This window comes from Mustelus asterias, chromosome 14 (assembly GCF_964213995.1).
Source record: "Mustelus asterias chromosome 14, sMusAst1.hap1.1, whole genome shotgun sequence".
Classification (NCBI taxonomy): Eukaryota; Metazoa; Chordata; class Chondrichthyes; order Carcharhiniformes; family Triakidae; genus Mustelus; species Mustelus asterias.
In genome coordinates, this window is record NC_135814.1 from 85973251 (window position 1) to 85994524 (window position 21274).

The window sequence follows — 21274 nt, forward strand, 5'->3', positions numbered from 1 at the left end:
TTACCCCCCCCCCCCTCCTGGGAGCCCGCTTTACCCCCCCCCCCCCTCCTGGGAGCCCGCTTTACCCCCCCCCCCCCTCCTGGGAGCCCGCTTTACCCCCCCCCCCCTTCCTGGGAGCCCGCTTTACCCCCCCCCCCCTTCCTGGGAGCCCGCTTTACCCCCCCCCCCCTTCCTGGGAGCCCGCTTTACCCCCCCCTCCCCTCCTGGGAGCCCGCTTTACCCCCCCCTCCCCTCCTGGGAGCCCGCTTTACCCCCCCCCCCTCCTGGGAGCCCGCTTTACCCCCCCCCCCTCCTGGGAGCCCGCTTTACCCCCCCCCCCCCTCCTGGGAGCCCGCTTTACCCCCCCCCCCTCCTGGGAGCCCGCTTTACCACCCCCCCCCCCCCTCCTGGGAGCCCGCTTTACCCCCCCCCCCTCCTGGGAGCCCGCTTTACCCCCCCCCCCCTCCCCGGGAGCCCGCTTTACCCCCCCCCCTCCCCGGGAGCCCGCATTCCCCCCCCCGGGAGCCCGCATTACCCCCCCCAGGAGCCCGCTTTACCCCCCCCTCCCCCGGGAGCCCGCTTTATCGGTCCCACCGGAGCCCGCTTTACCAGCCCCCTCCTGGGACCCATCTTAGCCTCCTCACCCCTGCAGCTCCCCCCCCCCACCCCTGGGGTCCCGCTCCACACACCACCCCCTCCCCATCCGCTTGTCCCCTGAGTCCAGGAGCCCTGCTACCCCCCCTCTCCCCCTGTATCCCATGAGCTGGGGGGTGGGCATGGGCCGCTTCAGCCCCTCAGCCCAGAGCGAAGTTGACCATATTCTTCATTATGAGTTTGGTGGGGTTTAGTTGGTAGATAGTTGAATGCCAAGGCTGATTTGCACTTGAGATACTGCAAATAGGATGCTACAGACACTTGAGTTTTGGATGAGTTGCTGGCTCTGGTTTTCCTCCTCTTGTATTTTCTCTCTGTTTCTGATATGGGCTTGCTTTCGAAGGAGGCTGTGCCATCTTTCTATTTGGTTATTGTAGGCCAGCAATCTTGGCCAAGTTTCTCTCAGAAATTGAAATCACGATCAAAACTTCTGAGTGAAGCATCAAGAGTGTCCTTATAGTGTTTCCTATGACCATCATGAGATTGCATCCCAGACTCAAACTCTCTATAGGAGATTTGCTTTAGTAAGCAAGTGTCAGGTATTCTGGCTACCTGACCAGCCCAACATAGTTGTGACTGTCTTAATATGGTGTGGATGCCTGGGAAGCTAGTTCAAGTGAATACGTCAGTGTTTTGTCCTGGCATCTGATATTCAGAAATTTTCAAAGACAGCCCAAGTGAAAGTGGTTGACGTAGTACACAATCCGAGTCTCACGTATGTGGAACAGAGTGAGCAGGATTATTGCTCTGTCGACTTTAAGTTTGGAGAGCAGACTTGCTCCTCTTTGTTCCCAGATTGATGTTTGAAGTCAGTGACAAAGGCTACCGTTGCTTTGGCAATTCTTGCTTATCAATGTCACCTTTCTCATCATCAATATTAGGACCAGACAGAGTAGATGCAGGGAGGATGTCCCTGATGGTTTGTATGTCCAGAATGAATACTTTTCTTCAGTGTTCACCAAGGAGAGGGGCCATGTTTTTGAGGAAGAGAAGGTGTTACAGGCTAATAGGCTGGAGGAAGTAGTTGTTCGGAGGGAGGATGTACTGGCAGTTTTGAATAAACTGAAGGTCGATAAGTCCCCTGGGCCTGATGAAATATATCCTAGGATTCTTTGGGAGGCAAGGGATGAGATTGCAAAGCCTTTGGCTTTGATCTTTGGGTCCTCACTGTCCATGGGGATGGTAAGAAGTTTAACAACACCAGGTTAAAGTCCAACAGGTTTATTTGGTAGCAAAAGCCACACAAGCTTTCGAGGCTCTAAGCCCCTTCTTCAGGTGAGTGGGAATTCTGTTCACAAACAGAATTTATACCCCCCCCCCTCCCCGGGAGCCCGCATTCCCCCCCCCCCCCCCGGGAGCCCGCATTACCCCCCCCAGGAGCCCGCTTTACCCCCCCCCCTCCCCCGGGAGCCTGGTGTTGTTAACCTGGTGTTGTTAAACTTCTTACTGTGTTTACCCCAGTCCAACGCCGGCATCTCCACATCATGGGGATGGTGCCAGAGGACTGGAGTGTGGCGAATGTTGTTCCTCTGTTTAAGAAAGGGAATAGAAATGACCCTGGTAATTATAGACCGGTTAGCCTTACTTCGGTGGTTGGTAAATTGATGGAAAAGGTTCTTAGGGATGGGATTTACGACTATTTAGAAAGATGCGGATTAATCCGGGATAGTCAGCACGGATTCGTGAAGGGCAAGTCGTGCCTCACAAATTTGATTGAATTTTTTGAGGAGGTAACTAAGTGTGTTGATGAAGGTAGGGCAGTTGATGTCATATACATGGATTTTAGTAAGGCGTTTGATAAGGTCCCCCATGGTCGGCTTATGATGAAAGTAAGGAGGTGTGGGATAGAGGGAAAGTTGGCCGATTGGATAGGTAATTGGCTATCTGATCGAAGACAGAGGGTGGTGGTGGATGGAAAATTTTCGGACTGGAGGCAGATTGCTAGCGGAGTGCCACAGGGATCAGTGCTTGGTCCTCTGCTCTTTGTGATTTTTATTAATGACTTGGAGGAGGGGGCTGAAGGGTGGATCAGTAAATTTGCTGATGACACCAAGATTGGTGGAGTAGTGGATGAGGTGGAGGGCTGTTGTAGGCTGCAAAGAATCATAGATAGGATGCAAAGCTGGGCTGAAAAATGGCAAATGGAGTTTAACCCGGATAAATGTGAGGTGATTCATTTTGGTAGGACTAATTTAAATGTGGATTACGGGGTCAAAGGTAGGGTTCTGAAGACTGTGGAGGAACAGAGAGATCTTGGGGTCCATATCCACAGATCTCTAAAGGTTGCCACTCGAGTGGATAGAGCTGTGAAGAAGGCCTATGATGTGTTGGCTTTTATTAACAAGGGGTTGGAGTTTAAGAGCCGTGGGGTTATGCTGCAACTTGGTGAGACCACATTTGGAATATTGTGTGCAGCTCTGGTCACCTCACTATAAGAAGGATGTGGAAGCGCTGGAAAGAGTGCAGAGGAGATTTACCAGGACGCTGCCTGGTTTGGAGGGTAGGTCTTATGAGGAAAGGTTGAGGGAGCTAGGGCTGTTCTCTCTGGAGCGGAGGAGGCTGAGGGGAGACTTAATAGAGGTTTATAAAATGATGAAGGGGATAGCTAGAGTGAACGTTCAAAGACTATTTCCTCGGGTGGATGGAGCTATTACAAGGGGGCATAACTATAGGGTTCATGGTTGGAGATATAGGAAGGATATCAGAGGTAGGTTCTTTACTCAGAGAGTGGTTGGGGTGTGGAATGGACTGCCTGCAGTGATAGTGGAGTCAGACACTTTAGGAACATTTAAGCGGTTATTGGATAGGCACATGGAGCACACCAGGATGATAGGGAGTGGGATAGCTTGATCTTGGTTTCAGATAAAGCTCGGCACAACATTGTGGGCCGAAGGGCCTGTTCTGTGCTGTACTGTTCTATGTTCTATGTTAACCAGGGGTCACAGACTGAGGATTCGGGGTAGACCCATTGAGGACGGAGATGAGGAGACGTTTCTTCACCCAAAGAGTGGTGAGCCTGTGGAATTCACTACCACAGGAAGTAGTTGATGCCAAAACATTGAATGTATTCAAGAGGCGGCTAAATATAGCACTTGGGGGCGAATGGGATCAAAGGTTATGGAGAAAAAGCAGGATTAGGTTATTGAGTTGGACGATCAGCCATGATCGTGATGAATGGTAGAGTAGGCTCGAAGGGCCAAATGGCCTTCTCCTGCTCCTATCTTTTATGTTTCTATTAACAGCTCCAGAGTATTGCCAAGATAATTGAACTTATCCACTGCTCACAGATTCTTGATTTGATTTATTATTGTCACGTGTATTAGTATTCAGTGAAAAGTATTTCTTGCGTGCTATACAGACAAAGCATACCGTTCATAGAGAAGGTAATGAGAAAGTGCAGAACGTAGTGTTACAGTCATAGCTAGGGTGTAGAGAAAGATCAACTTAATGCAAGGTAGGTCCGTTCAAAAATCTGATGGCAGCAGGGAAGAAGCTGTTCTTGAGTCGATTGGTGCATTACTTCAGACTTTTGTATCCTTTTTCCCGACGGAAGAAGGTGGAAGAGAGAATGTCCGAGGTGCGCGGGGTCCTTAATTATGCAGGCTGCTTTGCCGAGGCAGTCGGAAGTGTAGACAGTGTCAATGGATGGGAGGCTGGTTTGCATGATGGATTGGATTACATTCACAACCTTTTGTAATTTCTTGTGGTCTTGGGCAGAGCAGGAGCCACACAAACTGTGATACAACAGAAAGAATGCTTTCTATTGTGCATCTGTAAAAGTTGGTGAGAGTCGTAGCTGACATGCCAAATGTCCTTAGTCTTCTGAGAAAGTAGAGGGTTGGTGGGCTTTCTTAGCTAGATGTCAGCATGGGGGGGGGGGACCAGGACAGGTTGTTGGTGATCTTGAAGCTTTCGACCATTTCTACCTCTTCCCCGTTGATGTAGACAGGAGCATGTTCTCCACTACGCTTCCTGAAGTCGATGACAATCTCCTTCATTTTGTTGACATTAAGGGAGAGATTATTGTCGTTGCACCAGTTCACCAGATTCTCTTATCTCATTCCTGTTTTCCATCTTGTCATTGTTTGAGATCCGATCCACTACGGTGGTGTTGTCAGCAAACATAAAAACTGAGTTGGAGGGGAATTTGGCCACACAGTCATAGGTGTATAAGGAGTATAGTAGGGGGCTGAGGACACATCTCATGTGGGGCACCGATGTTGAGAATGATCGTGGAGGAAGTGTTGTTGCCTTTCCTTACTGATTTTGGTCTGTGGGTTAGGAAGTTCAGGATCCAGTCGCAGAGGGAGGAGCTGAAGCCCAGGCCTTGGAGTTAGGAGATAAGTTTTGTAGGAATAATGGTGTTGAAGGCTGAGCTGTAGTCAATAAAAAGGAGTCTGACATAGGTGTCCTTGTTATCTAGGTGTTCCAGGGGTGAGCGTAGGGCCAGGCAGATGGCGTCTGCTGTGGACCTGTTGCAGCGGTAGGCAAACTCGTGGATCCAGGCAGTCCGGGAGGCTGGAATTGATTTGTGCCATGACTAACCTTTCAAAGCACTTCATAATGATGGATTTTAGAGCCACCGGACGATAGTCATTAAGGCACGCTGCTTGGCTTTTCTTTGGTACTAGGATGATGGTCATCTTCTTGAAGCAGATAGGGACCTCAGATTGTTGTAAAGAGAGGTTTAAGATGTCTGTGAATACCCCCGCCAGCTGATCCACCCAGGATCAGCGTGCTCGTCTGGATACCCCATCTGGGCCAGTCGCTTTCCGTGGGTTGACCTTCGAGAAGGCTACTTTGACATCTGCAATGGTGACCTCAGATACAGGTTCATCCGAGGGCGTGCTCTCGCTGACCTCTTGTTCAAAACGGGCGTAGAATGCATTGAACTCATCAGGGAGGGGTGCGTTGGAGCCGGCGATTTTATGTGCCTTCATCTTGTAGCCTGTTATGTCTTGCAGACCTTGCCATAGTCGGCAGATGTCTGTGTGGCTAGCCTGGGACTCTACTTGATCCGGTACTGTCTTTTAGCATCTTTGATGGATCTCTTTAGATCATATCTGGCTTTCGTCTATAGGTCATGATCGCCTTGAGAATGTGTATAAGGTAGATTGAGAAGAGGAAAGGGTTAAAATTGGGACGCGTAACTAGGAATCAGTTGAGGGATAAACCGGTTATGGAAAGGGCCTGAGGCGTGGGCGACAAGGCTCACCGAAACTAATGATCACGTTAAAGAAACTGCTGATAGGTAATTGTGGTTCTGGCTTCGGTGGGCAGGACCTAATCGATTGGCCTTTTGTTCTTGAAAGTAATCTAATCAGAAACTTTAATAGCCATGCCCTTACGTGGTTATCGCCTTTTGTTCTTGAAAGTAATCTAATCAAAATGTAACAATACAGCTATGCCCTTATTGGCTAACAGAAGTATGTGGGTGTATCTCCGTCGTGTATAACTAAAACTGTTTTGTAAGCCAGACAGAGACTCACGAACCCATGCTTGATGCGCATGGTCTAGCGATCCCTCCTCCGATGCAATAAAGAAGGTTTGCGGAGAAACCTGTGTCCCATCAGTTTTTGATCCAACTTCCGAAAGCGAATTCCACAGCCTGACTTGAACTCATCAGACCTAGACTTCAGAAGCAGTGGATATCCCTATTCATCCATGGTTTCCGGTTGGGGAAACACGGGAATTTGCTTCTTTGGTACACAGTCTTCTACACACTTACTAATGAAGTCAGTTATTGTAGTGACGTACTCATTCAGGTTGGTTGCAGAGTTTTTAAATACTGACTCTAAGCAATCCCGTAGGAGATCATCCGATTCCTCAGACCAATATTGCACGACTTTCTTTGACGGATTCTCCTGCTTCAGTTTTTGCTTGTAAGCCGGGAGCAGGAGCACAGCCTTGTGGTCTGATTTGCCAAAGTATGGGCAGGCTATTGAGCGGTAGGCATGTTTGATATTTGTGGAGCATGGTCTGGGATGTTTGTGCCTCTGATGGAACAGGAGTACGCTCTTGAGCTTGACCTGATTGAAGTCGCCAGCCACAATGAACAAGACCTCAGGATGTTCGACTCCAGGCTGTTTGTTGTGGTGTATATTTTATCCAGCGCGATCTTCACGTCCGCATGGGGTGGGATGTAAACTGCCGTCAGGATAATGGAGGTGAACTCCCGCGGAAGGTAGTAGGGGCAGTATTTTAGCGTCAGATTCTGGTCATGGACTGAAACCTAGGGCTTGATATAGGGTTTTTCTAGTACATTACTTCAGCTTCCTCCAAGCTGATTGTAAAACTGAGGTTTTTGCATACATTGGAGAACAACTCCATGCTACATTGCATGTCCAACTCTGAACCAGCAGCTTGTGCACATTTATCGACAAACAGAAAATAGCGAAGTATCTCCTTGGTGACCTTGGTCTTTGCCTGAAGTCATCTCGGATCGATAAGCTTCCTGTCTATGCAATATCTAAGTTCAATGCCAGGATCACAATCATGGAAGGTATAGTGTAGAAACGCATGTTAAAGAACATTGGCGCAAGCACACAACCCTGTTTAACTCCACTAGTGCTGGGAATGGGTAACACCATCGAGACACGCACAAAAATGCCTCTGCTGAACAGTCAAACTATTGTGGTGAATTTCTCAGTGCAGCAGAATTTCTCTATTACTTTCCAAAGGTCCTCGTTGCTTACCGTGTGAATGGTCTTGGTCAGGTCGATAAAAGTGGTATTGAACATAAGAACATAAGAAATAGGAGCAGGAGTAGGCCATCTGGCCCTTCGAGCCTGCCCCGCCATTCAACAAGATCATGGCTGATCTGAAGCGAATCAGTTCCACTTACCCGCCTGCTCCCCATAACCCCTAATTCCCTTATCGATCAGAAAACTATCTACCCGTGATTTAAACATATTCAACGAGGAAGCCTCCACCACTTCAATGGGCAGAGAATTCCAGAGATTCACTACCCTCTGAGAGAAGAAGTTCCCCCTCAACTCTGTTCTGAACCGGCCCCCCCTTATTTTGAGGCTGTGCCCTCTAGTTCTGGTTTCCCTTCTAAGTGGAAAGAATCTCTCCACCTCTACCCTATCCAGCCCCTTCATTATCTTATATGTCTCTATAAGATCACCCCTCATCCTTCTAAACTCCAGCGAGTACAGACCCAATCTGTTTAATCTCTCCTCATAAGCCACACCCCTCATCTCCGGTATCAACCTGGTGAACCTTCTCTGCACTCCCTCCAAGGCCAATATATCCTTTCGCAAATAAGGGGACCAAAACTGCACACAGTACTCCAGTTGCGGCCTCACCAGTGCCTTGTACAGTTGCAGCAAGACCTCCCTGCTTTTATATTCTATCCCCCTCGTGATAAAGGCCAACATTCCATTCGCCTTCTTGATCACCTGCTGCACCTGCAGACTGAGTTTTTGTGATTCGTGCAAAGGTTAGTGCAAAGTATTGAGGTCTATATGATCTGTTCTTGGCCATAAGGCATAGGAGCAGAATTAGGCCACTCGGCCCATCGAGTCTGCTCCGCCATTCAATCATGGCTGATATTTTTCTCATCACCATTCTCCTGTCTTTTCCCCATAACCCCTGATCCCCTTATTAATCAATAACCTATCTATCTCTGTCTTAAAAACACTCAATGACCTGGCCTCCACAGCCTTCTGTGGCAAAGAGTTCCACAGATTCACCACTCTCTGGCTGAAAAAATTCCTCCTCATCTCTGTTTTAAAGGATCGTCCCTTTAGCCTGAGGTTGTGCCCTCTGGTTCTAGTTTTTCTTACTAGTGGAAACATGCTCTCCACATCCACTCTATCCAGGCCTCGCCATATCCTGTAAGTTTCAATAAGATCCCCTCTCATCCTTCTAAACTCCAATGAGTACAGACCCAGAGTTCTCATACGACAAGCTCTTCATTTCAGGGATCATTCTTGTGAACCTCCTCTGGACCCTTTCCAAGGCCAGCACATCCTTCCTTAGATACGGGGCCCAAAACTGCTCACAATACTCCAAATGGGGTCTGACCAGAGCCTTATACAGCCTCAGAAGTACATCCCTGCTCTTGCCCTCTCGACATGAATGCTAACATAGCATTTGCGTTGCTAACTGCCAACTGAACCTGCATGTTAACCTTAAGAGAATCTTGAACAAGGACTCCCAAGTCCCTTTGTGTTTCTGATTTCCTAAGCATTTCCCCATTTAGAAAATAGTCTATGCCTCCATTCCTCCTTCCAAAGTGCATAACCTCACACTTTTCCCACTGTATTCCATCTGTCACTTCTTTGCCCACTCTCCTAACCTGTCCAAGTCCTTCTGCAGCCCCCCCTGCTTCCTCAATACTATCTGTCCCTCTACATATCTTTGTATCATCTGCAAACTTAACCACAGTGCCTTCAGTTCCTTCTTCCAAATCATTAATGTATATTGTGGCATTTCGCTTGGAGCTGTCTAACTGCAAACACCAGGTCAGTGGTTCCTAAAGCTTTTCTGACCTCAGAGTTTGGAGGATCCTTATAAGTAGCAAAAGAACTCCAGGGGACGATCAGTTAGTGAATAGCTACCATAAATACAATACCCATACAGATTGAGGAAATTGACAGGTTGGCATGATCATGCCACTGGTATTTAAATGCTTGAAACTTGCGTTTTCTGTTTCGGTAATTGTACATGTTTTTTCTGTAAAGGAAGTTTGACCTGTACTCTGAGTGGATGATAAAAGAAGACATCAGTAACTGTTTAATCGCAGTTGCACCATATGCTGGCCCAATTGGTAAGAAATTCTGTCGCTTATTTACTCTATTGTTTTTGTCACTTTTCCATCTTTGGAAGCGCTATCTTGCTGGAAGCAAAGTTAGGTGTGACTGGTGGTAATGTGAAATGGTCATTAATCTGTTGCAGCTTTGATGATCAATGGATCACGCAAGGAAAAATCTCCAAGCTTACGACCTGTCATGGAAATCTACTCCTCATCCGGAAATCGAATAGTTTCCTTCCCAGTAAGCTTTATCTTTCTGTTATTTCTTGTTGTCCCAACTTGAAATACAATCTGGCTAAGGAATAACATTAACCAAATATTGTGGAATCTGGAAATCTGAAATAAAATCACAAAATGTTGGGAATACTCAGGTTTGGCAGCATCTGTGGAAAGAGAAAGAGTTAACGTTTCAGGTCAAGGACCTTTCTTCAGAATGACAATAATTACTCACGTGACTAATCTATACTGAAAAAGCCTTTAAAAACAATATTATAGGAAGATTTCAAAGATTTAATTGCAACATAATAAAATGCTGGATTGAGGTAGGAGTTGTTGTTCGATACCTTGTTAGCAAATGAATGGCCAATCCAGCCTACAGCAAGGGTGGTGAAAAACTTGATAATCTCTTAATTGGTCTCTCCACCCGCAACAACCACCCAACTTATTCGGAAAGTTTATCTATTTTTATCTCGGTGAATTATTAATATGTATAAAGACAAATAGCTAGTGAATGTCATCAGTGAATCAGGTACACCAGAACATTTACTGCTTGCCGAGATGGTCTTGTACCCCTGCTTTAATTTTCCTTTTGGATTTGTAAAAATTCATTCATGAGATGTGGGTGTCACTGACCAGGCTAGTATTTATTGCCCATCCCTAATTGCCCTTGAGAAGGTTGGTGGTGAGCTGCCTTCTTGAAATACTACAGTCCACATGATGTGTGTACAACTGTGGTGCTGTTAGGGAGAGAGTTCCAGGAGTAACCATGAAGGAACAGTGATATATTTTCAAGTCAGGATGGTGAGTGGCTTAGAGGGGAACTTCTGGATGCTGGGGTTCCCATGTGCCTGCTGCCCTTGTCCTTCTAGATGGTAGCAGTCGTGGGTTTAGAAGGCACTGTCTACAGAGTTTTGGTGAGTTCATACGGTGCATCATGTAGATGGGGCACACTGCTGCCACTGTGCATCAGTGGTGGAAGGAGTGAGTATTTGTGGATAGGGTGCCAGAAGAAGCAGCCAGCTTGGCTTGGATGGTGCCTTGCTTCTTGAGTGTTGTTGGAGCTGCACTCATCCAGGCAAGGGGAGAGCATTCGGATTTGTTCTGACACTCCTGACTTGTAGGTGGTGGACAGGCTTTGGGGAGTCAGAGGTGAATTACTCACGGCAGGATTCCTAGCCTCTGATCTACTCTTGTAGCCACAATATTATTATGGCTAATCCAGTTCAGTTTTTGATCAATGGATGTTGACAGTGGGGGACTCAGCGATGGTAATGCCACTGAATGTCGGGGAGATGGTTAGATTCTTTCTTGTTGGAGATGGTTATTGCTTGGCATTTGTGTGGCGTGAATATTACTTGCCACTTGTCAGCCCAAGTCTCCATGTTGTTCCAGTCTTGCTACATTTGGAAATGGACTTCTTCAGTACCTGAGTGGTGAATGGTGCTGAACATTGTACAACCAGCAGTGCATATCCCCACTTCTGATCTTATGATGGAAGGAAGGTCATTGATGAAGCAGCTGAAGGTGGTTGGGCCCAGGACATTACCTTGAGGAACTCCTGCAGCGATGCCCTGGAGCTGAGATGATTGACCTCCAACAACCACAACCACCTTCCTAAGTGCTAACTATGACACCCAACAAGTCGAGAGGTTTTTTTTATTCATTCGTGGGTCATGGGCATCGCTGGCTGCCCAGCATTTATTGCCCATCCATTTTCCTGATTCATATTGGCTCTAGTTTTGCTTGGGCTCCTTGATGCCACACTTAGACAATTGCTGCCTTGATGTCAAGGGCAACTGCTCTCACCTCACCTCATCTTGAATTCAGTTATGTTGTTAATGCCTGAATCAAGGCTGTAATGAGGTCAGGAGCCGAATGGCCCTGGCAGAAACCAAACTAGAGTCAGTGAGCAGATTATCGCTAAGCAAGTGCAACTTGATAGTGCTGTTGGTGACCCTTTCCATCATTTTATTAATGAGCAGGAGTAGACTTATGGGGCGATAATTGGCTAGGTTGGATTTGTCCTGCTTTTTGTGTACGGGACATACCTGAGCAATATCCAGGTAGATGCCAGTGTTGTAACTATACTGGAACAGCTTGACTGAGGGGGGTGGTGGTGTGGTACGTTTGGAGCACAAGTCATCAGTACTATTGCCAGAATATTATCAGGGCCTATAGACTTTGCAGTATCCAGTGCCTTCAGCCATTTCTTGATATCATTAGAGTAAATCGCATTGGCTGAAGACTGGTATCTCTGAAGCTGGGGCCCTCTGGAGAGGGCCGAGATGGATCATCAGCTTGGCACTTCTGGCTGAAGATTGTTGTCTTATCTTTTGCATTGATGTGCTGGGTTCCTCCATCATTGGGGATGGGGATATTTGTGGAGCCTCCTCCTCCAGTGAGTCGTTTAATTATCCACCACCAGTCATGACTGGATGTGGCAGGTCTGCAGAGCTTAGATTCGTTGATTGTGGAATTGGTTAGCTCAGTCTACTGCTTATGTTGTTTGGCACACACGTAGTCCTGTGATGTAGCTTCACCAGATTCACACCTCGTTTTTAGGCACGCCTGGTGTTGTTCCTGACATGCCTTCCTGCACTCTTCATTGAACCAAGGTTGATCCCCTAGCTTGATAATGGTAGAGTGAGGGATATGCTGGGCCATGAGGTTACAGATTGTGTTTGAGCACAATTCTGCTGCTCCTGATGGGCCATAGTGCCTCATTTTCTGCCCAGTCTTGAGTCGGTAGATCTGTTAGAAAACTATCCTATTTAGCACAGTGTTAGTGCCACACAACACAATGGATGCTATACTCATCGTGAAGACGAGACTTTGTCTCCAAAAGGACCGTGTAGTGGTCACTCCTACTGATTCTATCATGGACATATGCATCTGCATCAGGCAAGATGGTGGGCATGAAGTCAAGTATGTTTTTCTCTGCTGTTGTTTCCCTCACCACCTGCCACAGACCCAGTTCCAGACTGCACCCTTTAGGACCGCGCTGGCTCAGTCTGTGGTGATGATACTGAGCCACTCTTGGTGATGGACATTGACGTTTCCCACCCAGTGTATATTCAGCGCCCTTGCCACTCTCGGTGCTTCCTCCAAGTGGTGTTCAACACGGTGGAATACTGATTCATCAGCTGAGGAGGGATAGTACGTGGTTTCCTTATCCATGTTTGTCTTGCTGCCATGAGACTTCATGTGGTCTGGAGTCGATGTTGAGGACTCCCAGGGCAACTCCCTCCTGCTCTATACCATTGTGCCACCACCTCTGCTGGGTCTGTCCTGCTGGTGGGAACTGGACATACCCCAGGGATGGTGATGTAAAGTCTGGGACATTGTCTTTAAGGTATGAGTCTGTGATTCTATGTCAGGCTAGTCTGTGAGACAGCTCTTCAGTTGTGGTAGCTAGGTCAGTGCCAAGTGCTCCATCTGGTTTCATTCCTTTTTATTGACTTTTTTTAGCGGTTTTGAAACAACTGAGTAGCTTGCTAGGCAATTTCAGTCAACCACTTAGGATCATAGAGTCCTAGAATCCCTACAGTGCAGAAGGAGGCCATTCGGCCCTTCGAGTCTGCACTGACCACAATCCCGCCCAGACCCTATTCTTGTAACCCCACATATTTACCCTGCTAATCCCCTGACACTAGGATCAATTTAGCATGGCCAATCAACCTAACCCACACATCTTTGGACTGTGGGAGGAAACCAGAGCACCCGGAGGAAACCCACGGGGAGAATGTGCAAACTCCACAGAGTCAGTGACCCAAGCCGCAAATTGAACCCGTGTCCCTGGTGCTGTGAGGCAGCAGTGCTAACCACTGTGCTGCCCACTTTGCTGTGAGTATTGAGTCACAAGTAGACCAGAGCAGGTAAGATTGACAGATTTCCTTCCCTAAAGGACATTAGTGAACCAAATGGGTTTTAATGACAATCGACAGTGGGTTTGTGGTCGTCATCAGACTTTTAATTCCAGATTTTTGTTGAATTCAAATTCCACCATTGCTGTGGCAGGATTCGAATCCAGATCCCTAGAGTATTACGCTGGGTCTCTGGATTACTAGTTCAATGACAATACCACTCTGCCAGCATCTCCCCTAGAGGTGGTTGTATTAAAGCTAACCTATAAATTGGAAGTTAATACTTCTACTTTTTGTATCTTTCATCCCTGCAGTGGAAAAGTGGTCTCGTGGTTCACATTGGGTGGACTACCAATGAGGATCTGCTTTGTATACAAGATGATGGAACTGTTCTGATCCATGACATCTTTGGCACATTTAAGAGGCACTTCAGCATGGGGAATGTAAGTTGATGTGAAACATAATACTGTATAATATGGCTGTCCCATAGAAGACATTGCAGTTTGGCCAATTGATCTATGTAGCAGAGGGTGCTCATTGAACCATACTTCATGGTGAACAACTTCAAGAGACGAAGAAAGGAAGTTGATTGGGAGGGTTGGGGTGGGGTGGGGGCAGACTGTCGGTTAACACATTTTCAATCAAGTCCTCGATAAAAGCTTTTGTTCTAGTGGTTCGATGGATATAAAAGATCTCACTATACACTTCAAAGAAGAGGAGGACATTCTCTCAAGATAAACCCTCAGTCAAAACCATCAGAGACATTTATAACTGTTCATCTTATTATTAGTGGAATTATTCTTTGTACAAATGGGTACCAAATTTATTCATTTCTGTCACTGCAGTTCAAAGTTTTTAAAATGCTACATTAATTTCATATACTTGCCCCGCACTTAGCTTGGTCAAGAGTAGAGAAAACTTTAGTCCACACATGACTTATGCCCTTTACAATCTGGCAGGTTTGATGGTGATTCTTTGGAAAATTATTCACTCAGCAGCACTAAGATCCCATATTTGAGCACAAGACATTTTTAAAAATATGAGTGATCTTTGGTCAAAGTTCCAACCAATGTTTTTCAATGCATGAAAACATTGACATAAGTGAGTTGAAAATAACTTCCATTCTTTAAGTTGGACAGAAATAACATTCAGAACATTTTCAAGCATTTTCCTCTATTGTGCGGCTTGTCTCTGTGCAGCAGCTATAGTACCATCATGCTGCGACTAATAGATTACCTTTGTCAATTAACTTAGTAAGTGCTATCCTTCTAACATCAGCTACAAAAAGAAGCCAGTTGTTAAGTTGACTTTAATGTAATGGTCACGTGTGTGCTAGTATCAATTAACTGTGAAATACAACTGCTTGCTGGCTTTACTGTGCGCGATAATTCTATATTATAGTAAAAGTATTAAAATAGATTTACATAATTGTTAATGACTTTATTTTAAAGACAATATTTAGTAATGGAGTAAATTTATTGCCTTCATTTTGAAGGAGGTGTTACAGAATCGAGTTATGGAGGCCAAGGTGTTTCTCTCTGCCTATGGATCAGGAGTTGCTATATTAACTGGTGCTTTTAGATTCACACTTGCCACAAATATAGATGACCTCAAACTGCGGCGATTTCCTGAAGTTCCAGGTAAATATTCTAAGATTCAATTGTGGAATCAAATTGCTGCAGTGTAACCCACTTCAACCTGGCAATTGGTTTATATTGGATTGAAGCTGTGACATCATGTTGAAGCAGTATAGCTACTGCATTTGTAATTTGAATGAACTCTTAATAAGTCATAGTCATAGAGTCATGTATGTGTAGGAAGTTCAACCCTTTAGGATGTTAATACTAAAGATGTGCAATTGGATTTATTGGGTTTTTATATTCCTTACGTGTGATGTGGACCTTGCTGGCAAGCCTAGCATTTGTTGCCCATTCCTAACTGCCCTTGAACTATGTGACTTGCGAGGTCATTTCAGAGGGCAGTTAAGAGTCAGTCACTTTGATGTGGATCTCGGGTCACGTGTAGGCCAGATCAGGTAAAGATGGCAGATTTTCTTCCCTAGAGGACACTAGTGAACCAGATGGACATTTTCAGTAATCTAAGATTGTTTCATGATCATCATCACTGAGACGAGCTTTCAATTACAGATTTTTATTAATTAATCAACTGTTGTGGTGGTGATTTGAACACAAGTGCCCAGGCTATTATCCTCGGCTTCTGGATTACTAGTCCAGTGACATTAACACTACGCCACTGCCTCTCCCCTTCCCGATATCATAATATGATCAGCAATGACTAATTTCATTTTACACCATTTATTTTCAGCTTAAAGTTTTGTATCATTGTAAAAGCTGCCTAATGTATCCATTGTGGAATTAGTTTAAAAACTTTCCAAGGGGGCACATGGTAGAACTCATACTTTTAGAAAGCAAGTTGTAGGGACGAATGTAACATTTGAATTACCGAAGTGATAGTACATTGGATATATGTGCAGAAAAATCTGAATATATTAGATGTCTGTACTACCATTCCCTCCTCTAGATTACAGCAAACTAACTGTGTGCACAATCCATGCAAGGTCATGTACAACAATAACCCAAAATAAAGGTGAGGCTAATGACGCTCACCATTATTTATGTGGAAGTGCCACATCAACTTCAGAGGAAAACAGAGAAGAGATTAAACTCAGAAATCATAAAGTTTCTGTTGGAGGTGTGGCTCTCATCTGTTAACTTCACAAAAATGGCACCTTGCTGGCTGACCTCCCATTCAAATATATTGAACAATGTCATTGTGTTCATTATCTCCAATCAACCGCTCTGGCGTTGAAAATTGACTATTGCATGTGGTGTCGCATTCCTTCAGGTTTTAATTGGAGATTTAAATAAAGTAATTTAAAAAACTTTTTCTGTATTTTTCTTTCTTTTTTTAAATTTCTCTTTCTGTACCTGACGTAACATTGAATTCACCAACACTTAGTGTAGGAGAAAGAAGTTTAAGTTAATTTTACTGCTTCAATTTGATTGGTTAACGAGATACCCAATCCTTTGTGTTTGCTCAGCTCCCAGGTGCTATGTATAAGGCACTGTGCCTTTTCCACCTCGCGCTTCAGCAGCTTGGAAGGCAAAAATATTGTCAACATCAAATTGGCCTGGGCAAGCCTGACAAACAATAACAAACCCGATGGGCTGATGGCCTCCTCCTGCACCGTAGGGATTCTATGATTCTGTTCTATATTTATGTAGCATTTTTAACATAATAAAAGGTCCCATGGCACTTCACAGGAGCATTATAAAACAAAATATAGCACTGAGCCATTAGTGAAGAATTAAAGACGCCAGAATTAAAAGAGTTCTCGGAGAGTTGAGGGGCTGGAAGCGCTTCTGAGTTAGGGAGGCACGAGGCCATGGATCAATTTGAAAGGAAGGATGAGAATTTTAAAATCAAAGCCTCGTTTGACTGGGAACCAGTGTAGGTCAGTGAACATAGGGGTGATAGGGATACAGGGCTTGGTGTGTGTTAAGGCACAAGCGGCAGACTTGTGGATGCCCTGAATTTTACGGAGGGTGGAATGTGGAAGAGTAGCCATGACGATTTTGGAATAGTCGGGTCTAGAGGTAACAAAGACAGGCATGAGCATCTTTGCTTGACCTCTTGCACCAATTTTTGGATCCACGTTGAAATAAAGTTCCTTTGTTGACGAGAGATAGAAGATCACCCATAGCTATTAAATAAGGATCATAGGAACGTGAATAAAGCTAGTCATCCCTCAAGCCTGTTGTAGCATTCCATTCTATCATGGTGTATCTGCGTTTTAACTCTATTTGCCTGCCTTGGTTTTGTGACCCGAACCTAACAAAAATCAATTAATCTCAGTTTTGAAATGTTCAATTGACTCAGCCTTCACATCTTTATTTTTTGTTGGGTGCTGGAAGGGAAGTTATATCGATGAGGCAGGGGAGGGGGCAAGAGTTCCAGATTTCCATTAACTTTTGTGTAAAGAAGTTCTTCCTGACATCAACCTGAAACTGCCTAGCTGATTGTAAGGTTATTTCCCCTTTTTCTAGACTTCCCTACCAGAGAAAATACTTTCTATCTACCTTGTCAAACCATTTAAACATTTTAAACATTTCATTTAGATTACTCTGAAATCTTCTATACTCAAGATCATAAAACCTAAGTATATGTGTAACCAGTACTCATAGATTAACCCTTTTTGCACCAGCATCAATTCTTATGAATCTGGGAAGCATGAAACAGCAAAATGAGAGGGCATGAGTTTAAACTGAGAAGATGTTAGATGACAGGTTCTTATTAATATCTGCAGCATGTTACATGTTACCATAATCCCACCCAGGCCCTATCCCTTTACAAATTAAAGCACTTACTGGAAACATACAGTTCTTACACATTTATCTTGCTTCTTCTGTGAATATCTGCATGATTCTGCATTGCATAATTATATAGAAATTAAATATAGTTCTATGTAAGGAGCACTTGACTGACCTATCCCCTATTTGTAACTTCAGTTTTCTTTACTTAAGATGTATGACTCCTTATTGACTAGCTTATTGATTGTTTCACTATTGTTCTGAGTAATTTCTATTCTACCTAATAAAACCTTTAATAATAAATTGGTCTTTGTTGCTGTTAGGTGGATTGACCATACTAAATTGCCCCTTAGTGTCAGGGAGATTAGCTAGGGTAAATGCATGGGGTTATGGGGATAGGGCCTGGGTGGGATTATGGTTGGTACAGACTCGTTGGGCAAAATGACCTCCTTCTGCACTGTAGATTCTATGATTCTATGATCATTTGTACCAATTTAAAACTATGATATATTTCAAGATGATTTTGCAAAACAGTTTCCCCATACTGTTATTAAATAATTCAATTTACAATGGGATGTTTTTAATTAAGCCTCTTAATATAATATTTGTTATTATAATATGATAGAACTAGAAAGACATATGCAAAACATTTGCAATGCAATTGGTATATTTATTGCAATACTAATTCTTTTATATCTCCATCCCATGGCATTCCATTCTTCTGGTGCCAATCTCCTCATGCCAGACCCATCACATTCCTTTCATCCCTCTCATATCATGGAGGAGGAGTTGAATTATCTGAGCTTGATGACCTGTACCCTAGGCTTTTAAAAGAGGTAGCTACAGATGCATTGGTTTGATCTTCCAAAATTCCCTAGATTCTACAATTCTCATGGATTGAAAGATGGCAAACATGACCCCACCATTCAAAAAAGGAGGGAGAGAGAAATCAAAGAACTATAGGCTAGCTAGCCTGACGTCTATTGTCAGTAAATGCTAGAATCTGTTTCAGTGGTAAAAGGCTACTTAGACAATCCTAGTATGATGAGCTAGACTCAACATGAGCTTATTTGTATGTAAGTCATGTTGATGTTCCTATTCAATTTATTTTTGAGATTGCAGCCAGCAGGCTAGATAAGGGGGAAGCCAGTGGAAAAGTATTTGTATTTTCAAAAAGCATTAATCAAGGTACCATAAGAGGTTATAGCACAAAACTAGGGCTTCTGTAATTAGCGAATGGAGGGGATGTATTAGCATGGCTTAAGGATCAGCTAATGAACAGAAAACAGAGCAGGAATAAATGGATCATATTTCGGTTAGCAGGCTGTACCTAACAAGTGCCGCAAGGGTCGGTGCTTAGGCCTCAGCAATTAAAGCAATGACTTTGATGAGGGAATCAAGTGCAATGTATCCAAGTTTGTTGATGGTACATAGTTATGTGGAAACGTAAGCTGCAAAAAGATTTAGACAGGTCAAATAAGCCATGGCAGAAAGAGACAAAATGTGGAGAAATGTGAACTTATCCGCTTTGCTTGGGAAAATGGAAAAGCTGAATATTTTTTAAATGGTGAGAGACTGGAAAATGATAAAGAGACCTGGGTGTACGAGCAAATGAATCGCCAAAAGTTAACATGTGTAGCAAGCAATTAGGAAGGCAAATGGTTAGTTAGTCTTTATTCCAACAAAGGGATTGGACTAAAGAGATCTTGCTGAAATTATATAGGGCTTTGGTGAGACCGGACCTGGAGTACATTTGGTCTCCTTATGTAAGGAAGGATATACTCCCTTTGAGGGAGTATAACAAAGGTTCACAAGATTGATTCCAGGATTGAGAGGATTGCCCTAATGAGGAGAGATGGAGTAGACAAGGCTTAAATTCCCTCGCATTTAAAAGGATGAGAGGTGATTTAATTGAAACGTATAAACTTAAGGGAATTGATAGGATAGATACAGAGAGAATGTTTCCTCTGGACTAGGCGGTCTGGAGCATGGGGGTTACAGTGTTAGTATAAGGGGTCAGCCATTTAGGACTGAGATGAATTCACTCACAGCAGTGTGGATCTTTGAAATTCTCTATCCAAAATAGCTGTGGATGATCAGTCATTGAATATATTCAAGACAGAGAGTGGTAGATTTTTGGATACCAAGGGAATTAAAGGATAATAGAATAGTGTGGGGAGGTGGAGACCATAATCTTATAGATGGTGAAGCGGGCACAATCGCTTACTCTTCTATTTCCCTCCATCCGGTAACTGAGCACTACTTCACAGTCAGCCGTTGTCCAAAACCTACAAATTGACATTCTTCCTTATTTAACAGACAAGTGACAACATGCTACAATATTAAGAAAAATTAGTAGAGTTCAGTTCAGTCTGATTAACCTTTTCCTAACACACAGATAGGTACGGATTCAGAAAGATTGCAAAGAAATATTGAAAGGAGTTGATTATTGGGACAGCCTACCAAGGGAAGAGCTCGAGGCACAATTATTGAAGTACTTTGAAAAGAAACGTATTATGATATGCTGGGTAAGCAAGAAGGACTAGATGTAACTAATATCTTTACCAGCTTTGAGTTTTAATGTTCCTAATATGTTGTAATACCTTCTGGGCTAGCACTATTACTATTATCTTCAGTGGGTATAAAGGAGAGCAGAACATTACAGGGAGATTTAATTTTGGTAAATATGTATGAACAGATACTGGATTTTACTTTTTTTTCTCCCTAACAGGACTGCAGCAGCCACCATCATGCTGGGCTGTATTAACACAAGATCGACAAACCAAAATTATTTTGGCTAATGGGAAGGATTTATTTATTTTAGATAACACTTCCTGCACAGCTAAGGTAAACATAAAATCTGCTTGATGCAATAACATGTGCTGGACATTTCGCACAAGAAACGAATACACATTTGCAGTAGGCAAATGCCCTAGACAACCAAATAGGAGATTTGAACTTGAATTGCATTGCCAGGGATCAGATGAGCTACAGATATTGATATGGGCGTTAATCTGAACAGAGGTAAGATGATATCAAATGGTATTGCGCCCACTACCCGGTAACCTCAGCATGCCACTGACTGAGGTATGAGTCAGATCGCAATTCCACATAGAATGCTATGAAGAAGAAGAAAAGTGAATGTATACCTGGGAGAGTACTTTGTGGTAAATATCATTCCTGATTTGTAAGCCAAGTGTACTTTTTTAAAACATTTGCAATAGAAAAATAGCTTACAAAGCAACAGTGAAGATAGAAACAATCAATCAACAGTAGAGAACTTTGGAATACTCTAAAGGTATGAGTGCTATATAATGTAAGTTTATTCATTTCCTCTCTTCTCCAGAGACTTTATTTTATATAGCACCTGTCATCACCCCAGGACATCCCAAAATGCATTCTAGCCAATGAAGTACTTTTGAACTATAATCACTAATGCAAGAACTGTGACAACTAGTTTGCACACA

General features: G+C 44.1%; 1 protein-coding gene across 1 annotated transcript in view; it reads left to right on the forward strand.

Annotated features, from left to right (window-relative positions):
- vps16 (VPS16 core subunit of CORVET and HOPS complexes) overlaps positions 1–21274 on the forward strand; it is a 61746-nt gene that overhangs the window by 672 nt on the left and 39800 nt on the right. The window contains exons 2-6 of the mRNA XM_078227724.1: positions 9324–9409; positions 9538–9635; positions 13791–13919; positions 14972–15116; positions 20539–20654. Coding sequence (XP_078083850.1) covers positions 9324–9409; positions 9538–9635; positions 13791–13919; positions 14972–15116; positions 20539–20654 — 574 coding nt within the window. The remainder of the gene's footprint in view (positions 1–9323; positions 9410–9537; positions 9636–13790; positions 13920–14971; positions 15117–20538; positions 20655–21274) is intronic.